This window comes from Equus caballus, chromosome 13, assembly GCF_041296265.1.
Source record: "Equus caballus isolate H_3958 breed thoroughbred chromosome 13, TB-T2T, whole genome shotgun sequence".
Taxonomy (NCBI): Eukaryota; Metazoa; Chordata; class Mammalia; order Perissodactyla; family Equidae; genus Equus; species Equus caballus.
Genome location: NC_091696.1, coordinates 5,641,681 through 5,667,768, shown reverse-complemented (window position 1 = coordinate 5,667,768; position 26,088 = coordinate 5,641,681). Strand labels below are relative to the sequence as shown.

General features: G+C 55.1%; 2 protein-coding genes and 1 long non-coding RNA gene across 4 annotated transcripts in view; 2 read left to right on the top strand and 1 right to left on the bottom strand.

The window, feature by feature from the left end:
- Positions 1-49: 49 nt before the first annotated feature.
- Positions 50-10,295, bottom strand: BRI3 (brain protein I3). Of its 2 annotated transcripts, XM_023655272.2 has the most exons (4): positions 9,888-10,280; positions 9,319-9,421; positions 7,585-7,667; positions 50-474 (listed from the first exon to the last, which is right to left on the bottom strand). In XM_023655272.2, the coding sequence occupies exons 1-4, from the start codon at positions 10,027-10,029 to the stop codon at positions 383-385; spliced, it is 420 nt and encodes a 139-aa protein (XP_023511040.1). In that variant the 5' UTR covers positions 10,030-10,280; the 3' UTR covers positions 50-382. The 2 variants fall into 2 exon arrangements, with proteins under 2 accessions (XP_023511040.1, XP_023511042.1); XM_023655274.2 differs by lacking the exon at positions 7,585-7,667 and having other exon boundaries at positions 9,888-10,295.
- Positions 10,296-10,402: 107 nt separating this feature from the next.
- LOC111776182 (uncharacterized) lies at positions 10,403-14,740 on the top strand. Its single transcript, XR_011424515.1, has 4 exons — positions 10,403-10,856; positions 11,016-11,140; positions 13,909-14,035; positions 14,211-14,740. It is a non-coding gene; the product is annotated as an uncharacterized lncRNA (long non-coding RNA).
- A 2,575-nt stretch (positions 14,741-17,315) lies between these two features.
- TECPR1 (tectonin beta-propeller repeat containing 1) overlaps positions 17,316-26,088 on the top strand; it is a 43,000-nt gene continuing 34,227 nt past the window's right edge. The window contains exons 1-5 of the mRNA XM_070231422.1: positions 17,316-17,494; positions 18,309-18,657; positions 18,803-18,964; positions 24,500-24,673; positions 25,344-25,515. The gene's annotated coding sequence lies outside the window, so the exon portion shown is untranslated. The remainder of the gene's footprint in view (positions 17,495-18,308; positions 18,658-18,802; positions 18,965-24,499; positions 24,674-25,343; positions 25,516-26,088) is intronic.

Below are 26,088 nucleotides of genomic sequence, written 5' to 3'. Positions count from 1 at the left end.
TATCGTCAGTGGCAGTGTGCAGACACTGAATAAGCAGAACCAGGTAAACAATGGTATGAATCTCATTTATTTAAAACAGTATTTCTCACCTTTCTCAAATTGAAGACTGCAAAAAATAAAAGCAGTGCTTTATTGAGTTGTCATTAACCCTTGGAGCAGTGCTGCTGCGTGTCCACACTCCATGACCCCTGTGCCCGGGAAACCTTGGCTAGCACATGCCAAATCTGTCCCACCTCACTTTACAAAACAGTCCTGAAGCTTAATCAAATAAAGCTATTGTACACGACATTTACATTAGAAAAAGATAGCTGGATGTAGGAAAGCCAGGTGTGGTGTTCCCTTTAAGTAAAGTTGGCTCCACAGTTGGGGCATCTTCGCTTCCTCAAGGCAAAACAGCAGATGAACCCGAAGGGGAACAAGACGATGGCCAGGAAGATGCCCAGGAAGGTGAAGGAGTCCTCCAGAACCCCGACTCTGTGAAGAGAGAGGGGGGGCGCTGGGGTTAGGGCCTTCGGCGGAGCCCTGACCCAGAGGCCCCTCCCCACCTGGGAAGGCCCGACCCTCACACACGGGGACAGACGACAGCTGACGATGACACAGGACCCCCCCCCCCACGGCAGGCTTCACCTCTCCAGCAATAAACGCATCGGCCTTGAGAGCCACCAGAACTGTCTGCACGTGCCCACTTACCGAGGGCAAGCAACTACTGCTAGTCACCACATGGAACGCGTGATGAGGGGAAGATGAAGTCACCTGAAGGTACCATCACTCACTCATAAAGGCAAGAACGTTCAGTTGCCTTATAACCTGCCACGTGTTTCCTCTTACAAAAGGAAGAAGCAGCAAATGCTAACTTCTGTAAAAATTCTTGTATCTCTGAAAATACCAAGGAAACCACATCATTTTAGAGTATTTTTTCCCCAATGTTGAAAAGTTTTAGATTTATTTTTCCATTCCCTAGAGAGAAATTCCAAAGAAGTGATAGTTTGGAAGTTTGATTTGTATTGTTTGCGGGGAGGGGGACACAGGACAGATTTCAGTGAAGGACTAAAGTCAGCCATGTTCGTACAAATGTCTGGAAGGCCATGTATCTTGAGAAATTTCATCTCAAAGCTTCCTCTTCAGAAAACAGTCAAGTTGACCTTCCATGTGCGTAATACATAATACCTAAGACATCGAGGGGCCAGCACCCAAATCATAGGCCAATGGCCTAGTCACCACTCAGATTCAAGGGTCGTTTTTAAAAGGCCCCAAAGGTGGGAGGCAGGAGCCATGTGCTCAGCTCTGCCACTGCTCCTTAGGCTACTTCTAGAAATTCTGGACACAGAACTGAAATTAAAGAGAACTCCAATAGCCAGCTTAGCCCTAATGAGAAATGCTTCACACCCACCAGACAGCCCCAGGAGCCAGGAAAGCCAGTGGGAACTAGGTCCTCCCAGGTGGCCGGGGTGCCCGGGGCCACTCCAGCCCTCGACCACCACGCTGTGAGCTGAGGGCCTGTGGTGGGCGAGGCACTCCGCCAGAACAAAAGCGCCAAATCACGCCCGGCTGAGGACGGCGAAGGGAGAAATGGCAGAGGGGTTCAGGGAGGGCCTCCAGGAGGTGACACGTGAAGGGCTTGGCGGAGGCATGGGACGGGTCTGGCCTGCTGCTGGAAACGGGAAGCGCTCCGTGAACGTGCCTTCACAATGCTGAAGGAGGGACCACGTCACCCCCCACCCATTGCCCCCATTCATCCCACCTCCCTCGGTCTTCCTGAAGCCACTGTCACTGTCCACGCCTCAGCCCCATCGTCTTCAAATACTGCTAGGGAGCCTTTATGCCCACAGTGTTCTGGAAGCAGCTGCTCCTCGTTCTGCCACCTTGTGTGGAGAGGAAGGTGCAGCTTAATAAACGAGAGAGCAAACAAGTGTCGAGCCGAAGCGCCAAAACAGAGGGTGTCCTCAACTCAAGATGCCAAAACTGCTGCTGCCGCCCCTTCTCAGGAAGTCACGGCCTGTGTGGGGACACTACTGCTCACGGCATCCTGACCCCCAGGCCGGCGCCCACGCACTGACCTGAGCAGGATCCGGCTCCAGCACACACACCCCAGCCCTGCAGAGCGGGCGCCAGGCCAAGCTCCAGGAATCAAAGCGGGACCTGCTCCCTGCTTCCTGCTTCGCGGGGATGGTGAAAACAGACCAGGCTAAGAGGAAGTCTGGTTCTCAACTCCCTTCAGAAAAAGTCAAACCCAATGCCCACCCCCCTCCTCCCACTCTAAATACACCTAAAGGACAGTACGTTCTAGCAGCAGTTTCCAAGGGGCTCATCCTGAAACACCAGTCCCCCTGATAACCCTGCAGAAAAGAAAAGGGGGGAGTCTTTGGCCAATTTTGGAAAACTGCCTCTTTCACTCTCCTGGAGTCACAATGCATGAGTGTAGGAAAGGCAGTGACAAGTCCTGCAGTAAAGACACTTGCAGAACTTTGTTTCACCAGTGTTTCCCAGACTCACTGGCACTGCCCGTTGTGCATGCGTGCTGACCAGCGGGAGTGGGCACAGGCGACACCCAAAGGAGGGGAGAGCTAATCGGGAGGCCTCAACTGCTGTCAGCAGCGTCACCGTTTCTTGTATAGACTTCTACAAAAGTCCTGTAACAGGAGCCCCGCTCTAAGTCCCACAAAGGCTGTCAGGTCATGCTGGTCCTCAGCCTGCCCGTGAGAGCCAGGTCACACCTGCCCCAGCTTCAGGGCCCTCAGACCACGTGTCAGGGCGCACGGCATGAGACCCAGCTGAAAAAGCACCTGAGGCCACCCTGCCGAAGTAAGAGGTGGGGGCTTCAGGAAGGCCCCGAGCCACCGGCTGTGTCCCCACACACAGGTGGGCGTGACAGGCTGGAAACAGCCCTGCTCGTCCATGGTCATGGCCAACAGCTACAACTACTGATGCCAATCAGGCCACTTCCGCAGCAGCTGGAGGTGACCTTGGACCACTCCGGGAGCTATGGCCCCGCCCAGGCTCTACTCCGGCTTCCTCCTGGGTCTACACCACTGTTCTACCTACAGCCAAAACCCTGAAAACCTCATCGGTTTGCATGTTTGGTTAGAATGTCCGAGGAAAAGGCAGAGGGCACAAGGGAACCCCACACCCCACAGCTGACTCACCTGCCCTAGCTGAGAACCTTCTAGAGAAGCCCAACCTCTAAAGGGGTTACCAGGGTACCTGGCCCACATCCCCTGCAGGGGCCAAGGAGGCTCGCGGACAGTGACCACCCGGCTGAGCACCTGCCGGGGCTGGACACTCCACATTATTCCACTTCAGGATCAAAGCTGTTAGGAGACAGAGCCTAGAACCCAGTGCGTCTGCTCAAAGACTTCAGAGAGGCCCGAGAGGAGGCTGGGGCCGGGGCAGGTCCTATCCTGCCGCCCTCAGTGCCCTGGAGGGAGTGTGCGAGCACCCAGCACCCCCCCCCGCTGGAGAAGCCGTGGAGCGGAGCAGTCTCCCTGCAGTGGAGATGCCTGGAGACGGAGGCCTTCCCTGGGCCGCACAGTGTACCTGTCCACATGAACTGTCCCGGCTGTGGGTTGCTGCTGTCCTCTGGGGTCCAACGTCAAAGGGCGGCAGTCCCCACCTGCCTCTTCCCTAATTCTCCAACTAGACCCCAATGCTGGTCGACACTGTCTAAAGCTGGTGCAAGTGGAGGAAAGCTGGTTACTCTCTCATCCGGGCCCCCACGGCCATGAGGCCGGGAGACTGGCCCCACCTGAGCACTGAGAGTCCCAGCAGTGGCCAGACCAGCCCCAGGAGGCCCAGCATCTCAGCCTCCAGAGCTACTCTGGGAACTTAAAAGGCAGGCAGAGCAAAGGGCAGCCCGGGCTGACCCGGTCCACCTCGCGTCCCAGGCACGAGGAGCACCCTCCTCCCTCCCCACACCTGCAGTGCTTGCTGCCCAGGTCCGGCCCTTACTGCAGCCAGAGCAGAGTTGGCAGCTGGGCCCCCCGAGTCAGGAGTACGGGTCTGATACCTGCCAGACCCCTGCGCCCCCTCCCCAGCCCTGCCCACGCAGAGCAGAGCCCCCAGCTGGCTCTTAAAAAGATGGCCGGGCCAGGCCACCAGGCCACCGTGTCTCCAGGGAGAGAGAGGGCCTGAGGGGGCTGCGCAGAATCTCGTCCCTGCCGGCAAGTCTGTGATCCAGACCCAGACCAGCTTCCACTGAGAGCGACCACCCGGCCCAGCACACTGCTTCCGGGGACAAGGGACAGGAAAACAGCACCTGCCCACTCAGCGGGAGCCTCCGAGCAGGGGGTCAGTCAGTCCTCAGGCGCCACCCCTGCCACCCCAAGAACCTACAGCTCATACCCACAATTCCAAATGCCAAAAGGCTCTGAAAGCAGAACTTTTTTATAAGTTTGTGGCAAACTCACCTGGTAGCCACATGTGACCTGATGTGTGGCCACTTGTAGTCTTAACTTATCCACTTAATGTATTTATTTGTGTCTTACTGTAAAAATATTAACGTTTTGACTAGGATTACTGCCCCAGACCTCAAAAGCAGTATTGGCATAATTTACAATTTTTTTAAATCCAAAATCTTCTCAATTGAGAGATTCAACTTGGTCTCTAGGCCAATCATGACTCGGGAACAGAGCAGCCCATCCCTGTGCGGGTCCCTGCCTCCCGCCGGCCTCTCCCACAGGCCTCACACTCCCCGCCCCCTCTCCAAAGCCCCGGAAGAACCCAGTCAGTTCAGGATGAGTTCCACTCTTTATCAACCGGCTCAGAACCCAAACTACTAAGGGGCTCCGGCTGTGGCTGGAAGGGCCCTCCCCGATTCCTGAGCGACAGGTAGGGGGATGGGGGTCAGCGAAGGATACGGAAGCTGGAGAAGGTAGGGAACTGATTCTGAAAATGCTTATTTACCTCCTGATGCCAACCTTACGGAGAAAGCGGCCAGTCAATTCCACTGGCATCTGACTGCCCAGGGACCGGCCTGGGTGGGGCTCCAGGATGAGAAGATGGGAAAGGCCCTGCAGCCCACAGGCCCCGAGAGCATCCCAAGGCTGGGTACCGGACCAGTGAGAACCTCACCCTCGCCACCTCCTGTATTCCTCACAGCAACCCCCACGCACGTACCATCACTGCCCCCCTTCCCGGAAACTGGAGAGCCTTGTTCAGGAAATGAGTGGCGTGGCGAAGAATAATCCAGACTTCACCCAGAAGGGAGGAACCACCCTCTGAGCAACCCCCTCCCCACAAGGGCCAGTGAGTGCCACATGCTCCAGCAGTCCTCTTGGCTCATGCCCAATGACTCATGTCTGCTGAACAGAGGCTGGCCTCAAGCAGGATCCAGCCCTGGGAGCAACCCCCGGACCAGCCCTCACTGGAAGGACGAGCCTCTTCAGGAAGAGGGAGCCAAGGACTTCCTCCTGGGGGCCCCAAAGCACCCAGCCAGCCCCCTTCAGCCAGTGGGTCATACCTCACCCCCTCACGCAGTGCATCTGCCCCGCCTCCGGTTGTCCCAGGGTCTCCACTTCGAACAGGCCTCCAATGGAGGTGGGGCGAGCCACCTCATCAGGGGCAGTTTTCAGGACGCCCACAGGACTACTGACCACTCCAGGGACAATTCTGAACAAGCCTGATCACCAAGCAGCCTCAAGCCTCCCCGAGCAGAAGACGACAGGCCTGGCCAGGGCAGGTGCTAGAGGCCTTCTGTCACACCCCACGCCTGCAGCAGAGCTGAGCCCAAGGTCAGAGACTCCGGGAGGCTCCAAGGCGGCAGGGCCTGCCCAAGACACACTGTGGACCACCCAGGCTCAGTCCTGCGACAGCCAGGCTGAGGAGGCCACAAGCGCTGCCTGGAGGCCAGCGGGTGACAGCCAGCTCTGGGCCCCCACAGGTGGCACACCCTGCCCAGCGTGGCTCAGCGCCCGAGTCCTGGCTCATCTGTCTGCTGCTCCCCCTCAGGCTGGGGAGCCCGCAGCCTGTGAATGTGGGCAGGGCCCATCCTGGCAGCCTGTTTTCCAGCCAGCCCAGGCACATCCACCTCCCCAGGGCAAGGGTGGCACCCCAGCTTCGAGGGCACAGAGGGCAGGAGGAGCTGGTGCCCCGCTGACAGGGAGCAGCCCCTCCCGTGCCCACCCACGGCCCGCCGTCCAGAAGCCCAAGGCTCTGTCACAGGCCCCTACTCTCATGACCCCTCCACACACTCCACCTTGTCACCCCATGCCCTAGGTCATGCCCTCGTGGCCGGTCTCTACCCCCGGGGCTCTCCCAGGGCCCAGCAGCTTGCACACACACCATCCAGCGGCACATCCTGGAGCGTATTACCCTGATGTCTGGGCAGCATCTGACCTCGACAGTTCTCCCCTGAGCCCCTCTCTTGCTTTCCAAGACCCGCTCGTTCCTGGACTTCCTCCTGCCTCTCTGGTCAGCCCCGAAACCAAACATCCAGTGACACCCAGCAAGCGTTGGCGGGGAGCCCAGGCCGGGCCAGGCCCTGTGCCTGCCGCTTCACACACCTTCCAGCCTCGGACCTGTGCTGCCCAGGGCGCCTTGTCCACAGGCCGCCCACTGCAGCCCAGGGCACACCCGGCCACGCCCACCCGGGCTCCCCGGCCACAGGTGCTGCCACCCCAGCCTGCATCTAGAGACAGCCCACACCCCCAGGGAAGACCAGCATCCAAGAGGCCTGGGGGGCCTGGCGGGAGCCCCGTGTGGCCAAGGTGGTGCTTGGTCCACAGAGGCGGCAGGCAGGCCAGGGGTGAAGTGAGGAGCATGCTCGCTCATCTGTCAGGGTCGAAAGAAAGGCTCCTGTAGCCAGCTAAAAAGGGACGATGGAGTCAGGCTGCTTAAGGGAAGGCTCAGACGATGGCAAAGTGACAAGTGACAGAGGCCTCTCAGGTCAGGCCTCAGAGGGAATCACAGACGTGTGACTTCGGCAAATTCCTGCCAAGCTACCAGGGAGGGAAGGGGACGGAGCCTGGCAGGGATGCAAAGGGAGGAAGTGTGGTCACATGAGCAGTGGCCTGTCTCCTGACCCTACGACGCCAGACAGACAGAGGCCACACTGGACTGTGCCCAGGGGAACCTCTCCATTTTCCCCAGAGAGGAGCCACCCCGGGGACCACGCACCGCTCCCCAGACCACAGCAGAGCGTCCCTGGAGCGCCGGCCTCACCCTCCCTCCGGCTGCCCATCTCGCTGCCATCCCCAGCCTGCTGCCTGGGCGCCGTGCCCCACATGCCACCAGGACAGTCACAGGCCTCTCGGGGCCAAGGGACCACCTGCGAGCACAGGGCGGGGCAGGGGCCCTTGTGCGTGAAGGACCCAAGTGCTCGGAGGGCCCTCAGCGCTGGCCCCCGTCCTTCGCGACCCACAGACAGGAGGGCATGCTGCAGGCGGAGTCAGAACGTTTGGTCCCAACTCGGTCCCCCAAACTTGTTCTCAGAGCCGCCCCCCTCACTGCCTGCCACCCACCACCCAGAGGCTGCAAGCATGGGGATCCCCACGGAAGAGGGAAGAAGCCTCTTCCCAAATGTGGGTGCCGACCCCCTCGGCCTCCAGACAGCCCCAAGCCCCTCCCCAGAGAAGCAGAGCACAGCCTGACCTTGATCCAGATTCTGTATGACTGGGGCCGCGGGGCCCCGGTTAGCAGAAGCCACAGGCCTCCGAAATGACACAGCTCCCACCCTAGGGAAAGACAGAGATCAGGAACAGGCTCCCCACGGAAGCGCCAGAGCCCGGGGCTACCTCGGCCTCCGCTGGCTAAGAGCCTAGCAGCCCAGCCCATCAGATGCCCCCACTTCCCAGACAACGAAACAGGATCCGAACCCAGCTCCTCCAGCAGGTGGGACACCGGCTGGGACATCCTGACACCCCCCCCTTAAACTGGGGGGCTCACTCAAAGACTCCTCCCCACAAAGAACATGCCCTTGAAATCCTCCGGCTGGGCTGAGTGGGGACAGAGGCCCGTGCACCCAGCAGGGCTCTGAGCACCCAGGACCAGCCTCAAGGCAAAATACAGCCGGTTTCCCGCCACCCACCTCCTCGGACAACTTCCCAGAAGGATTCCCAGCGGCTCTCTCCACTGGGACCAAACCCTGAGCCTTGCCCCACCCAGCAGCATATGGCCAGCCTGCCAGTCCATGCCCCCTCTCCTCTAAGCCCACCCACCTGCCTTCGAACCCTCACAGCCCTGCCGCCCCAGGGGCCGCATGGAAAGTGGCCTTCAGGAGAGGCCCGTTGTGTGCCCTCCCTGCCCTCCCCCTTCACATTCTCCAAAGGCCAACGTTTCACCAGCTGTGTCAGAAGAGACACCCGTTTTGGGCTTTGCAAATGGGGTCCCCTGGCCAGCGCGCAGCCCACGGGCTCTCCCCGGCCCACAGCCCCCTTTACTAGGCACGGGGTTGGCTCCGGGGGTCCAGCCTCCTGCCCGCATCTCCAGGATGCCCTCCCTCTTCCCAAGCCCTCGTCTCCCACACCTTTGCCCCCGTGACTCTGAAGTTCTTAACTTCCCTTTGGTCCACCCTGGCCCTTCCCAATACACTTCTGAAAGGAAGCCTAAGCGTAAACTAGAGTTTCTCAATTCCAGCTCGGAGACTGCAACTTCCCCCTCCGAGACACTGAAAACTCAGTCTGAGCCAAGTCGGCTGACTTTCTAAACGGTCTGAGCACTCGAATCCAGCAAGGGCAGGGACCAAGTCTAACCCGAATTTGAATCCTCAGGACCCACACAGAGAAGCGTCTAGCTAACTGTATCTCGGGTCCAATAAAAACAGTCAGAAGATTCTGGAGGCCCCGGTTTGAGGATTTGAAAAATCGCTCCTGCCCCACATGGAGAACCATGGCCCTTCCAGCCTCATCCAGCTAACGGCCCTGCTGGGCATGAAGCAGCCCTTACAGGGGTTGCTCCCCTGGCCTCCTGGAGCCCCAGCTCCTCCAACACACTGGCCCTGTGGGTCAGGGCTCTCCTGCCCCTGCACCTCGAACAGCCGCTTCAACCTTTTACCTTCAAGAATCAACCACACAGCAAACTGGAAATCCCAGAACCAGGGACTACAGGCTGTCAGTCCAACAGTTTACCATTTCTGCATCCCGCACACTCAGGACTCAATGGCCCGAAAAGCACTCAAGTCCCCAGGAAAGGTAACCCACCCCGCGTGCCCTACAAAACGTGCTCAGACCCAAGGGCGACTGAACCCACTCTCCCTCACACCTCACACCAGCAGCTCGGCCCATGTGAAGCCCGACCCGCTCCCCCCACATCCTGTCTTAGGAGCTTCTGGGTATGAGCGCTCTTAGAGGCTTTTTGGGGGGCCAGCCCCCAAGGCCTGTGACATACCTGCAGACTGGGCAGCCTCCAACGACAACAATGGAATTGGCAGGGTACCGGGTGACATTTCGACTGTGGATGTTGTAGACCCTGGGGTGGTGGGTGGGTATCCCTGCGGGCAGGAAGGCACATCAGAAGGGGCAGGCAGGAAAACTGGGGGGGGGGGGGGGAATGTGAGGACGACTCCTGCCCTCCCGCCTCCCCCCACAGAAAACCCCCGTCCTTTCTAAGATCAAGACGACAGCTGCCTCCACTAAGCACCTACTACGGGCTTTATCAGGTGCTAATCTGCAGACTGCACCGCGTTCACCAAGTTAATTTGAAAACGGGCTGTGATGCCGCCTGGGAACGGCGGGCCCGGGACGCGCGACCCCCAGGCAGGCGGAGGGCCCCGGGGCGGCGCCGGGACTCGGGGACCCGACGGCGGGTTCCCCCCCCTTCCCCCGGCCCCGCCCCCGCCCCTCGGCGCGCCCCCAGCCGCAGCCGGAGAAAACTTGGTTTCGGGGTTAAGGGTCGCCCCGGGACTCGGCCCCAAGTTCGCTCCCGGCGCCCCGCCCCCGCCCGCGCCCCCCGCCCACCTGTGACGAGGTAGGGGTAGGGCGGCGGCGGGGGCGCGGTGGGGATGGCGCCGTAGCCGTGCGGGCCGCACGCGAAGTCGCCCTGGCCGGCCTCCAGGGTGTAGGCGGGCGGCCGCTCCTGCAGCAGGGGCTTGTGGTCCATGGCGGGCGGCGCCCCCCGCGCCCGGCCCGGCGCCCGCTCGGTCCCGCCCGGCTCTGGCTCCGGCTCCGGCTCGGCCTCGCGGGGTCGCCCGGGCGGCGGCGGCGGGGTGGCCCCTCGCGGAGGCGGAGGCGGCGGCGGGGTGGCCCTCCTCGGAGGCGGTGGTGGTGGCGGCGGCGGCGGCGGCGGCGGCGGGGCGGCCCCTCTCGGCGGCGGCGGGCTTCCCCCCGCGCCTCCCCCGCCAGTCACAAGACCGGTCACGTGGGGCGGCGCCCGGCGGGGGGGCGGGGACGGCGCGGGGCGGGGCCTGGAGGGGGCGTGGTCGGCGCGGGGCGGGGCCCGCCGGCGTCTTAAAGGGGCCGAGGCGGCCCAAGTTGTTGGCCGCGGCTCCGCGTGGGTACTCACCTTGCAGCTGCGTCCCTGTACCTCCACCGCGAGGAGGGCCCCCCCAGACACGACGGCCCGGAGACGCCGCCCTGGGGTCGTGACCTTTATGGCCCGCGGACTCCCCTCTCCACCCCAGCGCCAGGGCCGGTCCCACCCATCTCCGACCCTGGCCAGGGGGCATCCGGAGGCTCAAGCCCACCCTTAACGGGGGCGGGCAGGGTCGGCCTGGAGGAGGGTCCTGGCGCGGCGAATCCCCAGGCCGCCCCCGGTCGTCACCGCCCGTGGGTGACGGCGTTGTGAGCGACCCGGCATCCCCATCAGCGCGACGGCCCGGGTCAGTGGAGGCGCAAACCCCTGCAGGAAAGGAGCGTCATGTGAACCGTGCCTGCTCACGCTCAGCTGCTGTTCATTCCCTCGGAGGTTTTCTTGACAAATTATATTAGGTAATTTATAGGGGCCGTGGCCACTGATTACGAATAACTCCCCCGCTGGGGACAACACCCTAAGTAGTGAGCACCCACTGCGTGACAGGCACTGTTGCACCTTTGTGCTTCGGTTTCTTAGCCTCGCAGCAACCCAGGAGGTGCTTTTTCTTTCCCCAGGTTACAGCCCGGGGACTGAGGCTCAGAGGAGGGGAGTGACCGAAACGTGACCGAAACTTGACCGCAAAGACCTGTCAGGCTCCCTGGCTGACGCATTTTCACTGTCACACGCCAGTGCTTAACGGGTTTGTAATAAAACTTTAAAAAGAAGGTTCTGCAAGCTTAAGGCCCCTTACATTTGTCACTCCTCTGCACCCTTCCAGGGGCTTCTGTGGCCTTTGCTGTTTCCCGTCCTTTTTCTTGTGACTGCAGTTTGATCTGGCTCAGGGACTATAGCCCCCCTCGGACCCACCTTAGTTTTAACTTTTCAGAAGAGACCGTCCTATTTCTTTATCACAAGTTTAGCTCCGCAAAACTCATTCCCATCTCCCTTTTATCTGCTGTACTGGTCATGGTCCCAACCACCCTGGGGGGAAGGCATGGAGGGGCCAGGTAAGGGCCTGGCTAGCATTAGGGAGAGAGCCAGGTCAAGAATGGGGACTGGGGCCGGCCCGGTGGCGCAGCAGTTGAGTGTGCACGTTCTGCTTTGGTGTCCCGGGGTTCGCCGGTTCGGATCCTGGGTGCGAACCTGGCACCGCTTGGCAAGCCATGCTGTGGTAGGCGTCCCACATACAAAGCAGAGGAAGATGGGCACAGATGTTAGCTCAGGGCCAGTCTTCCTCAGCAAAAAGAGGGGGATTGGCAGCAGTTAGCTCAGGGCTAATCTTCCTCAAAAAAAAAAAATTGGGGGCTGGCCCCGTGGCCGAGTGGTTAAGTTCACGCGCTCCGCTGCAGGCGGCCCAGTGTTTCGTTGGTTCGAATCCTGGGCGCGGACATGGCACTGCTCATCAAACCACGCTGAGGCAGCATCCCACATGCCACAACTAGAAGGACCCACAACGAAGAATATACAACTATGTACTGGGGGGCTTTGGGGAGAAAAAGGAAAAAGTAAAATCTTTAAAAAAAAAAAAAAAGAATGGAGACTGTCGGAGGGCCAGGGCCTCAGGGCCAGCAGAGGTCCTAGCCTGCGGTGGAGAGGCCATGCGCTCCTGGGGGCAGCTGTGAGAGATGGACCATAAGGTGAGTGCAGCTGAAATCAGGCTCATCGAAAACTAGGGTGCAACCCCATGCCCCATCACCCAGTGAGGAGAAGTGGGGTGGGGTCAGGCTTCCTAACCCCTGGGCAGCTGTGGACACCCATATGGGGCCCGCTGTCCTTCCCCGCCTTGCAAACTGCTAGCATCAGCCACTGGGTGATGTCCTCTCCCATCAGACTAAAGGTAAATTGGCGGAGCTGGCCTGTCAATTTCATGGTTAATTTTCCCTTCCTCACGTGAAGTATTTGGTAATCAAACTCCACAAAATCCATAGCCTCTGGCTCCCTTCTCTTCCAATAATTGATTTCCACCCCAGCAGAGCCCCTAGCTGGGAAATCCATATTTGTCAATGATAGAATGGGGCTTGGAGATTTCCCAACAATACTTTGATGAGTGTTGCTCACAGACACAAACCCCGTCCTGCCCTTTCATTCAAGCAGCAAGCCCAGTGTTACCTGCTATCCCATCTTCTGCCATGCAAGGCCTGGGGGGACAAAGACGATGGCAGGGGACACCAGACAGGAGCAGTCTGCTAGGGAGCCAGAGAGTAAAACTCGAAATGGCAGTGGGGTGGTGTCTGTGCTGTAAGAGGGTTAGAGGGACCAGTGAGCGCCCCCAGAGTGCCAGGGAGGAAGCCCCACCTGGAAGGCCAACAGTGACTTGGCCCGAGGAACCAGGGGACGAGCCATCCAGGCAGAATGAACTTCGGTCCCAGAGAGCGTGCAGCAGCCCAGTGCATGCCAAGACTCTAAGTCACCTGGTGTGGCCGGAGCCCGGGGCGGGTCTCCAGGAGGCGGTGCCCAGATACTGGAGGTGGGATCACATCCAGTTAAGAGCTTACTGAAGAATTGCACGGAGTTTAAGGATGGAGGTAGGAGCATCAGATTCGCATATTAGTAAAATGACTTTGGCAGCAGTATGAAAAGTAAGGGATGCAGGGCGATCAAGGAGCAAGGGACAGCTGCGGAGATGGAGGTGGCGGTGTGAAAGACGTTAAGAGCTCATTAAGCCTTGATGACCTGGGTGGATATGGAAGACTCAGGACCTCAGCTTTCTGGCTCAGGCGACAGTGGTGCCAGAACCTGGATGTGGACCAGGAGAAGACCACTGGAGGGGAGGGTGGGGATGCTGAGCTTGCACAGGCTGGCTTGGTGCGTGTGTATCCAAAGCGACAGCTAATCAAAGGCAGGCATGTGCGTGGAGGTATCTGGAAGGCTTATCCTTATGATAAAGGTGTGATGATCTCGGTGGCTAACAGCCCTTCACTCACTGACAAGCATTTAGGGAGCACACATTCTGCCCCAGATGCAGTGAAACTGGTGACATCCTGCCTTGTGGAGCCCACACTCTAACGGGGTAGAGGCGGGGTAGGAAAGGGGTAAGTGCTACAGACAGAATGAGCAAGGTCAAGGGCACAGAAAGTGAGGCGGGCAAGGCGGTGCAGTGGTGTGCGATTTTACATCGGTGTTCAGAGTGGGCACGTCGAGAAGGCGAGCAGAGTCAGGAAGGAGGTCAGACAGTCCACCTTGAGGAGGCCAGAAGGACCAGCTTGCGTTTTAAGGGGACGGAAAGTAACGGCGTGTTTATAAATTGGTGGGAACAATCAGATGCGGAAGAGGGGGGATGCAGGAGAAAGGGCGGGGGAGAGGAAGGAGGGGGGATGGGGGCCAGCGCCGGGCGGGACAGCCCCCCCAGGATCCCAGATGAGTCACCCACAGGAACTCGAGAAGGCAGAGCACATGGGCGCCCGAGCACGCGGGCGCTGGACGGAGGGGGCGCTCTCTCCTGACTGCTTCTGTTTTCCATCTGAACAGGAAGCAGGGTCAGCAGCTGAGACCCAGGAGACAAGAGAAAGGTGTGACAGTCACGGAGGAGAATGGGCTATTGAGCAGGCCAGAGAGTCCGGAGCTGACTGCGGGGCAGCGTAAGAGCTGACGTGAGGTTAGTGATGCTGACTTCGAAGTGAGCCCGGGAATAATCTCACCTACGACCTACTTTCTATGGCAGTTCACCCTCGGGGCCATCCCATGGCTTGGGCACCAACATCCCCCAGTTGCTTGATGAGGAAACCAAGGCACAGAGAGGGCCCGTAACTTTTCCCACGTCTCCCAACCAGGAAAGGTGGATCTTCAGACCCCAAATCCAGTGCATGACCCTGACCGTCACGCCCCCAGCCTCCACGCCAAGTGCCCAAGAAAAACCAACCACCGTTTGCCGATTTACCAGAAATACATTCTCACTGAAGAAGACTTGGAACATGCCTTTTTGTCTGTGCATCTTTCTCAGATAGCTGAAATCCTGCTTCTAATCCACTTTTATATCGTGTATATTTTAAAAAATTTTTAGTATTGCCATTTCCATTTAAAAGTGAGTAAATATGATTTTCTTTTTAAAGATTGGCACCTGAGCTAACAACTGTTGCCAATCTTCTTTTTTTCTTCTTCTTCTCCCCAAAGCCCCCCAGTACATAATTGTGTACTCTAGTTGTGAGCGCCTCTGGTTGTGCTATGTGGGACACCACCTCAGTGTGGCCTGATGAGTGGTGCCATGTCCAAACCGGCGAAACCCTGGGCCGCTGAAGCGGAGCGCACAAACTTAACCGCTCGGCCACAGGGCCAGCCCCAATAAATAGGATTTTAACTGCTATGTGTACATGTTGTCGCTGGGAGCACTCAGGAGGGGACCAGGTCAGGCAGTGGACGTGCTGGGCCCTGCCTGGGGGCTGGGGGAGGTGCCACTGTCCTCCAGACCTTGCCAGCCACCAAGGGCTCTCCTCGGATGTAGCCAGAGGAAACCAGAACAGGAATCATGCCCTTTCTGGCAGGCTGTGAGAAGTGCTGATAACCCATCACATGAGCTTCTTGCACATTCAAGAAGCTAGTGTCTCACATGGTTGGGATTGTGGCAAAAAAAAAAAAAAAAAAAAAAAAAAAAAAAAGGAAGCAAAGATTTCAAAACCCAAGGCTGTAACCAATGACAAGTGCCTGGCTCAGAGAAAGCCCTCGCCAAATATTTGCTGAATATTTGCGAAATGTTTATCTTAGATAAACACTGAGTTTTCAGTTTTATGGTAAGCCTTACAATTCTATTAGGCACATATTTGTAAATATTTTATAAATTAAGCGCATTCGTTTCTACGTGACACAGTCCACAGTTTCATGTTGAGTCACACGGTAAATCTTGTCACAGATAAAATATATATTGCTATATTTGAATCCGCAGTATGCCCTTCATTCTCCAAGAGGTGGTCCTCACTAAAGAATTCTGCTCAGTAGACTGCCCTTACTCGTGCAATGAAACATAGAAAGCATCTCTTTAAGTCAAGATTTTTCTAGCAATTCTCACAAGAACAAAGAGTAAATTCTGGATAGCAAGTTTCTAGCTGAATAAGTTTCCAAGCAGCTGTACTCAAAACCCCTAAAACGCAGTGCCCTATTAATAGATGTAACTGATGGGTCTGGACTAATAACAGGCTAAAACGTGGAAATCAACACATTTGTGGCAACCACGCGCAGAACGAATTGAACGCCTTTCATCTCTGCCATATTCCAAGTGACAGAACGGGATGCTTTTCCAAGACTTGTTGACTGGGGGCAGAGGGAACCCAAGAAAACTTCAGCCGGATTTGGATGTTGAGGGAGGCACGTGGAGGAAGTGAGCTGTGGTGGGAAGCCCTGATCCCCACTTGGCCGGTTCTACAAACTGACTGTGCGACTTGAGCAAGTCCTGTCACCTCTTGAGCCAGCCTTTCTTCCTCCGAGTCTTCAGACATCCTTTCAGCATTATAACAATGTCTCTTCTCTGGGGACGTTTTTGCCTCATCATCCCCAGGATGACGGAATTGCCATTTCTAAAAGGGACTGCGAGGGAGGAACCCATACTCGTCACGCTCCTGTTGTGTGTTGGGCACTGTGTCATGATTCATCCTTCATATCAGGGCCATCATACTCATGCCGTTACCCCCATTTACAGAGGAGAAAAGAGCCTGTCTCCCCTTGAGTCAGGGCCACGGAACCCCTTGTGGACCAGGAGAGGGTCTTATCTCTGTATCCCCAGGGCCCGGAACACAGTGGGTGCTCGGTAACTGTTGAATTGGACTCAAGGTCACGTGCCCACAATCATGTGGCTCATAAGAGAGGATTCAAATCTAGGTCCTTCTGTCTCCAGAATTGAGCTCTGGCCCATAGGCCGTGAAGTGCATCCCCTCTCAGGCTAGAAATAGGTCTGGATCATTCCAGAAGGCCATTTCCAGTTTTAAAAAATCAGGAGTGCCCAGATAGCAGGGAAGATGCCTGTTGAGATGATTGACGCTCTTTGGGATGTCACTCGGCAGTGTCTTGTGACCACGGAGTATCATTCGGGGGAAGTGATGGCCCTCTGAAGCTTTTCTCCCCTCTATCCGTGAAAGTGAATTCAGATATACAGGCGGTATTTCCCTCTGAAACCTGGTACCCGTTTCGTTTATGATGGTAGAGAGAAACCGAGGTGAACTTCAAGTGAACTTGTTACCATTTGCCAGAGCACTGCATTTGGTGCCAACCAGGCACTTCTTTGGTTGGCAGGAAGCAAATGACCACACCCAAGTTGAGACAGAAAGGTCACTTCCTTAGGTCAGGAAGGGACTTGTGTGACCACGCCCAGATGGGGATTTGTACAAGGCCCTTGCAAGGCCTGTAAGGGTCCCGCCTCTCCTCTCACCCGTTACTCTGTTTGCCCAGCAGTACCCAGAACCCAGTCCTCCCACAGGCCAGGGGAAACCGAGGCTTTGAACTGGTGTGGCCTGGAGCCTCAGCTTGTGAAACCAGTGGGCAGAGGACAGGAGTGGCCAGGGGTCCTCGGGAAGAAGAGAGGCCAGCTCTACTGCAGGAAGGCCCCCCACCTCTTCTCCCCGTCCCATCATCCCCTTCTCAGGTCCCTCCATCGTCTCCTCCGGCCAGGCCCACCCCGCCGTCCCTCCCTGGCTCCTACCTGCTGCTTGCACTGTGGACATGGCTAACTTCAGCGAGACACCCCTGGGCCGTGGGAGGGAGCCAAGGACAGGGCTGGGAAAAGCCCCCTTACACTCCAGCAGAAGATGGACAGGGGCCGACATGAAGGAGTGATAAAGGAGAAGGCCACGGGGGAGGAGCCATCGCGGGCGGGGAGGCTGGGGAGGAACTGGGCAGGGCGGGGCCTCTGGGGGGCACGGAATCCAGCCTCACAATCCCGCCTTGCCGCGAAGATTCTCAGGTTCTGAGCCCGGAGTCCTGCCACCAGGAAGAGGCTGCTGGCGGCACCGCTGACCGCATTTCGCCTGTGGGAGCTGGGACGGTCCGGGCAGAAGCCTGTCTAATACCACTGCCAAGGGCATCCTCGATAAAAACATGACTTATGAGAGATCGTGACTGTAGAGCCAGCCAGGTGAGGACAAGATGTGACAGGCACCAGAGACAAAGGCCCAGTGTCAGGCTGCTTCCCGTGTCCCCGGAAAGGATCAGCAGAGGCAGGTGGGGTGAGGCTGGTAGCCACCAGTAGGCATGAACGGCCTCCTGCATCCCAAGACCAGGGCCCCCCCAAGTGAGGCCAGCAGTCATTCGGTCATTTCCCTTACTTTCCTAGGACAAGTCCTTTCTGTGGCTCCAATGTGGACCTAAGCAAAAGGGAAATGTGCTTCTAGGCCTCCGCCAGGAGAATGGGGGTCCCCAGGGGCTGTGCAGAAAACCACTGTCATGGGGCTGACCCAGTGGCACAGCTGTTAAGTGCACACGTTCCGCTTCTCGGCGGCCCGGAGTTCGCCGGTTGGGATCCCGGGTGCAGACATGGCACCGCTTGGCAAGCCATGCTGTGGCAGGCGTCCCACATATAAAGTAGAGGAAGACGGGCACGGATGTGAGCTCAGGGCCAGGCTTCCTCAGCAAAAAGAGGAGGATTGGCAGCACATGTTAGCTCAGGGCTAATCTTCCTCAAAAAAAAAAAAAAGAAAGAAAGAAGAAGAAAACCAGTATCAGGACCCAGAAAAGCAACGGCTGGCAGGAGGGGCCCAGCAGGGTCCCCTCTGTCCGGGACGTTCCTGTGTTCACTGACTGGCAGTACTGGAGGCTGCAGGATGATTTTTGGGAAAACATATCCCCTTCTTCTATCTCTACTTGTGGGAACCAGGCCCCGGACTCTGCCCTTTTTTTAAAAAAAGAAAACAGCCTTATTGAGGTGTAATTGTGCGCGCTTTCTTTTAAAGGCCACACAGTCATCTTTTCCATCTTGTGACTGCTGGTCCCGGCCTGTGTCGCCTACAAGCCTCCCTGGGGACTCCCAGCCTCCAGCCTCTCTGCACGCCCCTCACACCGACCATCGGGAGAATCATCCAGAAGAGCCACCGCTTTAACCCTCCAACGGCTCTCCACCGCCCACGGGATCCACTCCGGCACTTCAGCGTGTCCCCCGAGTCCTCCCCTTCCACACAGGCCAGCCTGTCTGTCCTCTGAGTTCCCGCCTCCCTCACTTGGCACATTTTCATGGGAACCTAGTTCACTGGTATTTCCATTGTTTTCGGAGACATCCTCCTCCCCAGCTGGAGAGACGGCAAGGTGAGGGGTAGGGAGGGCCCCCCACAGCTTTCTGACTCCAGGAAGACAGGCTGTCTGGGTTCCAGTCCTGCATTTCCTTGACCTACTAACCAGGAGCCCACTGTGACTCAGTTTCCTCATCTGTAAAATTTTGATATTTTTCCAGGGTTGAAGGCCCCAGAGAAAAAGATGACCATCCCTAACCAGCCGAGTTAAGGCACTGTGGTTCGCGATGGGCTGATCCTTGCCTGGGGCCGGATCTAGATTGTTCTTCCCAAGGCAATTCAGACCAGGCTACAGGTCATCAGATTAAAGTTGCTTTTTATAAGTAAGTGTCATTTGCCGTATCAATCAGATCTGGAAAGCTCAAACTCTTCACTTAGGTTTTGGTTCTTTCCTAAAACTATGCATTTTTAAAATCATGCTTGGTGGCATTACATGACCCATCTTTGGGTTTTTATGACGTATGAACCTCATCCTGTCCTTATGAAATAGTGACTTGATCTGTTAGCATTGTTAAAAATGTATGTTTGCCTTATCGGTATTCTATAAAAATTAGCAAGGCCATTGAGAAATTCCATCGCCAAGAAATGAAGGACGGAACCTAGTGGTTGTGTCATCTCTTTAGGACATTTGGGTGATGTATCATCCATCTGGGAACACACCGCTGGTCCCGCCCTTTACCTGGCTTTAGTGTGTGAGCACCGGGCCTGGCACCTCCTGGTTCTCATGAGTAACCACGGTGCTGGCAGTTCCTGCTTTTTCTGGGGCCATTGGCTTTGTTCCTTGGTCCCAAGCATTTCCCTGTTTCATCTTAAACAGACAGAGACAAGTGTGCAGCATCACTTGATCATTAGGGGGAAAAACAACATGCCCACGTTAGCAATCTCCCGCTAGATTAGTTTTCCCTGCCGCATGATGAATACCACCAAGTTAGCAGCTCCAGACAGCGCACAGTGATTACCACCCGGTTTCCGTGGGTCAAGAGTCTGGGCACGCCTTAGCTGGTCTTCTGCTCAGATGTGAGCAATCCATGTGTGAGCTGGGCTGCGTTCTCATCTGGAAGCAGCAGTAGGGAAGAATCCGCCACCAGTCCCATTCGAGTCGTCGGCAGGTTTCATTTCCTCGCAGCTTCTTGCTGGTTATTGGCCGCCCTCAGATCCTAGAGGCCCCAGGTCCCCTGCCACGTGGCCCTCCCCAGAGGCCCTTCACAACACGGCTGTTTGCTCCTACAAGGTCAGCAGGAGAGTTCCCAGCCTCAGAATGGGCCAAGTGCCTCTTAAAGGCTTTTACCTAATTCGACCAAGCTGACCCAGGATAATCTCTCTTTTGATTAACTCAGAATCAACTGATTTGGGACCTTATTTATGTCTGCAAAATCCTTTCCTCTTTGCACTATTCTGCTAGCCAGAAGGAAGTCGTAGGTCAGTCAACAATCAAGGCAGGGGGTTATACCAGGGACAGAGATCGTGGGGGCCACCCTCGGGTCTGTCTGCCACGTTCACTTAATGAAATCAGTGCCAACAAAGCACAGTCTGTTACTCACCCCTCATCTGCACTTACAACTACCCTCGTGTGCGCTTCTTAGAAACGCATCTCAGGAGTTTCGTTATGACTCATGGCTTTGCCGCAGCCCCAGAGGACCTCTCCCTTGGGGCGCTCTGAGCTCATCTACCACTCAGCCTCCCATCCCCGGGCTCCAGCCTCCCTGGCCTCCCGGCTGGTCCTGGCCCTTTGCACTCGTCGTTCCCTCTGTCCACTTCACTCTTTGGGAGAGACCCGTGTCCTCACGCCACTTTATTCAGGCCTCTGCTGACGTGTCGCCTCATCAGAGAAATCCTCAAAGCGCTCAGAGAGGCAGTCGGGATTCGGGATGCAAGCACAGGCTCTGGGGCCGACGGCCTGCACCCTGAATCCCAGCTGCCTCCTTCCCAGCCGTGGGACCTCCCACACCCCACCGTCATCCTTGGCCAGGCGAGGACTTGACTTCACTGGGCTTTCACAGCCGCCTGGGTCACGCACAGCCTCGTCCAACTCACTCCTTTCTATCTGGGAAGAAAAGGTGCCTCTCGCGTGGTTTCAGGGTGGGATTGCCGTCCTTCTCGGTGGTCCAGAGGCCCTGGGCAGGGATCCCACGCTGCCCCCGGTCCCTTCTCTGACCCTTTTTGCTTTCTGGTGAAATTTCCTTTACGAAGTTTTACTTAATTTGACTGTCTTTGGATCAGTAGACATTTTTCTTTGGCTGCCTTTGGAAGCACCCCGAAAGCTGAAGCAAATTCTCTCTCCCATCCCCCCCGCTCCCTCTCTGCGCCCCCATCTCTTGCCCTACTTTCTCAAGATCACCCACTCCCTGCCCCATCTCGGGCCATTCTCCAGCATTTATCCAGTACTGACAACGCTGAAAGAACTATACCAGGCACCAAAGTAGCTTGCCAAACCATCCTGAAATTCACACCCCTAAAGCTTCCTTTAACTGGCGATCTTTATCATTTAGGGAGAAAGAAGACTGGCAATAACTGTCAAATGTAAATTGGGAAAAGAGATCTCGCATGGAGCACTTCACCCCTAAAACACCTACTTGGAAACGCAATGGGAGGCCAGAAAGAGGAATTCAGGCATTTTAAAGACATTACATTAAAGGTAGCAGTAAGATCCAGCTGATGTTTTTCAGAGATTAGACCACGAGCCCATTGACAACAGGAGCCTGGAGTATTTCTTTTTGTGCTCCTTGTAGCTATACCACCCTCACCCTGCTGATTATTGGCTTGAAAGTAACTAAAGGGCTGCCATTGGGACTTCTCTTGTGTGGGGTGAGCTCAGAAGCTTCCAGCACAGCAGTGCGAGCTTTCCATTCATGAGGGATCTGACCCTAGCAACTATGCAAGGGGGTCAGGACACTGCCACTGGTTACTGGTGTTCACCACCCATCTCAGTCCCCAGGTCCAAAGCAAGACAGAAGGGACAGTAGAAACTCATGTCGTCCCAGCCCTGCCACTGACTGGCTCTAAGGAACAACGACTGGAATTTTGACTGTTCAGAGTGTGAACTCCCTTCAGTCACCTGAGAATTCTGGGAGTCTTGGTAGGGACCCTAAAAGGTGAGATCCTTGCTCTGTCAAACCCCCAGTCCCTAAGACATGGGCAAAGGACTGGGTGTTGGCCCACTGGAGCGTAGGACTTCGGGTCTGCAGTGAGTGACAAAAAGAACAGACAGATTGGAACGTGTTCCACCTGTGGCAGCAGCACCCAGCATCCGGGGTCCAGAGCTGAGTGGAGACGGTGGCAATGAGGCGATGCCCAACAGCATCATTGCCCACATCCTGATCAGGCTGTTGCTATGGCAACAACTGAGCTGTGGTTCTGGCTCTCAGGTACCCTCGGCTCTTGCCTGTTTTCTCAGCCTGGCTTTCCAGACTTCTGTTGATTCTATAAGCTACACAACACCCGTGGCCATGGATTCCCTTTCGTGTTTTGGTTTGCTCCCCAAGACTTCTGACTAGCTGTGCGAACACTGGCAAATTACTTTCTTTCCCTGTACCTTAGCACTCTGTCATGGCGGGCTGGGTAACAGCTACTGGCACTGCCCGAACATGGAGAAGACTCTTCTGGAAAGAGGAAGAGAAGCTCCCGCAAAAAATGTGGTCGACTTGGTCTCAACTTTTTGAGAATGAAAATGACATGAATGTCTATTTATAATATTGATTAATTTGGTTTTATGCACATAATTCAAATCACATTTTATATGAAAATATTATCTTTAGAAAGTGTTCTTTGCCCTTACTTTTCTGGAAATGACTTTACTTAAACTTCTCTCCATCTTTGACATTGGTGTCACTGTCACCCCAGAGCCCGCTCTGTGCCTCAGACAGATTTCCAGGGCACATAATCTTATCTTTTTTCTGGATTGTTTGAGATATGGCGTTCTAAAAAATCATGTGAGATGCCACTGCTGTTATCCCATTCATGCAAAACTAAGACAGTTGCTTTTACCATATGTTCTTTTTAAAAACCTTTTTCAATTGTAAAATGCACAAAGAAAAGTGTATAAGACGTAAACGTTGTGAATTGTTATAATTCAGAACTTATGGAACCACCATCCAGGTCAAGAACTGAAACATTGGGGGCTGGCCCCGTGGCCGAGTGGTTAAGTTCGCGCGCTCCGCTGCAGGCGGCCCAGTGTTTCGTTAGTTCGAATCCTGGGCGCGGACATGGCACTGCTCATCAGACCACGCTGAGGCAGCGTCCCACATGCCACAACTAGAAGAACCCACAACGAAGAATACACAACTATGTACCGGGGGGCTTTGGGGAGAAAAAGGAAAAAATAAAATCTTTAAAAAAAATAAAAAAAATAAAAAAAGAACTGAAACATTGGCAGCAATCCCAAAGCCTTAGTCTGTCCCTTTGGTGCCCAAAGGCATCCACATCCTGGTTGTTATGGTGACATTATGGTAATCACTTACTTGTCTTTATACTTTTACCACTAAACACACATCCTTAAACATTGTAATTGAGTTCTGCCTATTTTTGAATTTCACGTATAAAAGGGGTCATATATACTCTTTCGGATCTGGCTTTTTTCACTCGGCCTATGTTCAAGATTCATCCATGTTGTTGCATTTCGGTGTACTTCAACTTTTGTTACCAATAATATTCCATTTTATGACGATACCACATTTATTTATCCATTCCACTGCTGGACCCCTGGGGCCGTTACAGACAGTGCTGCTGATAATGATCTCGTGTGGGTCCCTGGTGTGTATATTATTTCAGGCATTGTTGACCCCAGGGCAGCCCTGTTAGATTGACTTCCCCAGTCAGGCCCCACTTGCGCCTCCCCTTAGCCTATCTGGGAGGCCTCTCTTTGTAGGTTTAATTTTCGTTCCCCCACTTACTGCTGAGGTTGAGCACGTTTCCCTAAGTTTATTGGCCATTTGTCTTTCCTCTTTTTTCTCAAGTGTCTATGCAAGTTCTCTGCCTTTTTTTCAATTTAGATGTTCATCTTTTTGTTACTGATGGGCAGGAGTTCTCTCTCTATTCTGGATCCTAGCCCTCTGTTGGTGCGCGTGTTGCCGAATTCTTCTCCTGCTCTGTGGCTCGCCTTTTTGCCCTCTTCACGGTGTCTTGATAAAGAGAAGTTCTTAAGTATTAAGGTAGTCGAATGTATCAATCTTTTCCTTTACAGTTGGTGCTTTTTACGTTTCTTTTTTTTTTTTTTTTTTTTTTTTGTAGAAATCCTTCCTTATCTCAAATATTTAGGATGTTATCTTCAAGAAGGGAAGGTTCATTTTGTCTTTCACATTTAGATCTGTAACTAGAGTGGCCCTACGTCTAGGTTTATGCCTCTGGTCCTAGCATCTCTTCTTTAACTCCTAAAAGAGTCTGTTACATTTCCTCAAGCTTTTCTTCTTGCAAAAAGTTAGCAGTACATCTTCATTAATTCTGTTTCCGGCCATTGTAGATTCCTGGCTTTTGGAGAGGAGCGGAAAAGCATAGCAGAATGTTGTGGAAGAGCTGGATCTGGGCCCGGCTTTCACCCCTACTGGCCGGGTGGCCTCCCTCTCAGGGCCCTGCCTGCCTGGGAGAGCTGTGGTGAGGTCAGCAGAGCGAGGCCAGGAACCGCTTCCTCAGTCCCTACCCAGCGGGTCCCACCTGTGGCGGCAGTCGGCGGAGCCCCACTCCTGCACTAGAAAGAGGGCTGATGGGGTTTGGGATAGGCAACGTCACCCTGGAGTAGGTTAATCATGAACTTCCTTTGTGTAAATGATTGTAAAACACAATGAAAGACATTTTAGGTGCAATCGGTTTGTCAGACAAATTCTATTTCTGGAGTCAAATAAACAGGATGCTCCTTTTACACACAGGTACGAGGCAGATGATGCCACTAGAGTTGATTGCCATTAGAAGCTCCTCAAACGACTGTCAACCAGTGGCTGTCACGTGGTGTGGTGCAGAACGATGCATAAAGCCAGTGGAAGGTGGTCCTGCCTGACAAGCTTCCGGCCCACCAGATAAATATAGAGACCACGTGCCTCGTGGTACGTACACGTCATGGACTGACAGTGCGAGTTTCATTTTGCCTCCTGGAGCTTAGTTTATGTTAAGTAGCTTAACCTGGGCTTTCTTTCAGTCTCCTCCTGACCCTTGTACTTTGTCGTTGGTGCTGCTGAGTCAGTCTGACTCCTCGTGACCCTGTGCACAGCAGAGCGGAATCCTGCCCGGTCTTTTTGCACCACCCTCTCACCTTCCGGCGCTATGTCAGACAATGTTCCGCTGCTATTCATAGGGTTTTCATGCCAATACTTGGGAAGTGGATGGCCAGGTCTTTCTTCCTAGTCCATCTTAGTCTGGAAACTCTGCTGAAACCTGTCTGTCCACCATGGGTGACCCTGGTGGTATTTGAAATACCGGTGGCATAGCTTTCAGCATCACAGCAACACGCTGCTGTCACAGCATTACAGACAGATGGGTGGCGTGGTTCCCTAACTGGGAAACGAACACTGGGCTGCAGCGGTGAGGGCGCCGAATCTTAACCACTAGCCAGTGGTTGGCTCCTTGTACTTTCCCATTAACCTTCTCAGTTCGCCTCCTTAACCCTTAATTAACCACCTGTATAATAAACACAATTTAAATAAACCCCTGTGGGTTTCAGTCTTGCCTGCCTTCTAAAGTATTTTTCTCTCCCCCATTGGACCTTGGCAACTCCAGGTGAAAAGGTCCCTTGGCCAGTTTGAATCCCCACGAGCGCTGGCACAGAAGCTGACACACAGCAAGCACTCCAAATATGTGTGTCAACGAACACTCGACTCGACCATGTTTGCATAACCGCGTGACCAGGCCAAGGTTGACAGCTGAGACAGCGACTATCACTGGCTTCCAGGTTTAGCCCATTGTTTGTTTGTCTGTTTGGGTTTTAGGTTTTGGAACTTTCGTAAGTTTTCTCTTAGAAAGAAAAACATCACTTCTTTACTTCAAGGCATTGTTGCCTGTATCTAGATATGTGAATCTGGACATGCACATGAACTTTGAGTTGCACTTTTCTTTCTTTCTTTTTTTTTTTTTTGAGGAAGATTAGCCCTGAGCTAACATCTGCTGCCAATCCTCCTCTTTTTGGTGAGGAAGACTGGCCCTGAGCTAACATCCGTGCCCATCTTCCTCTACTTTACATGTGGGACACCCACCACAGCATGGCTTGCCAAGCGGTGCCATGTCCGCACCCGGGATCTGAACCAGCAAACCCCAGGCCACCAAAGCGGAACGTGCAAACTTAACCGCTGTGCCACTGGGCCGGCCCCTTTGTTGAACTTTTCTACAGACAGTTTCTGCAAGGTTTCCTCTTCCAGAGACGGGGGAAACACCACATTTTTAGCTGCTTCATCGAGCATCTTAAATATCGCAAAGAAGAACAAAAGTGTTGAAATTCATTTAATCAGCAGAGTGTGAAGGAAGTGGC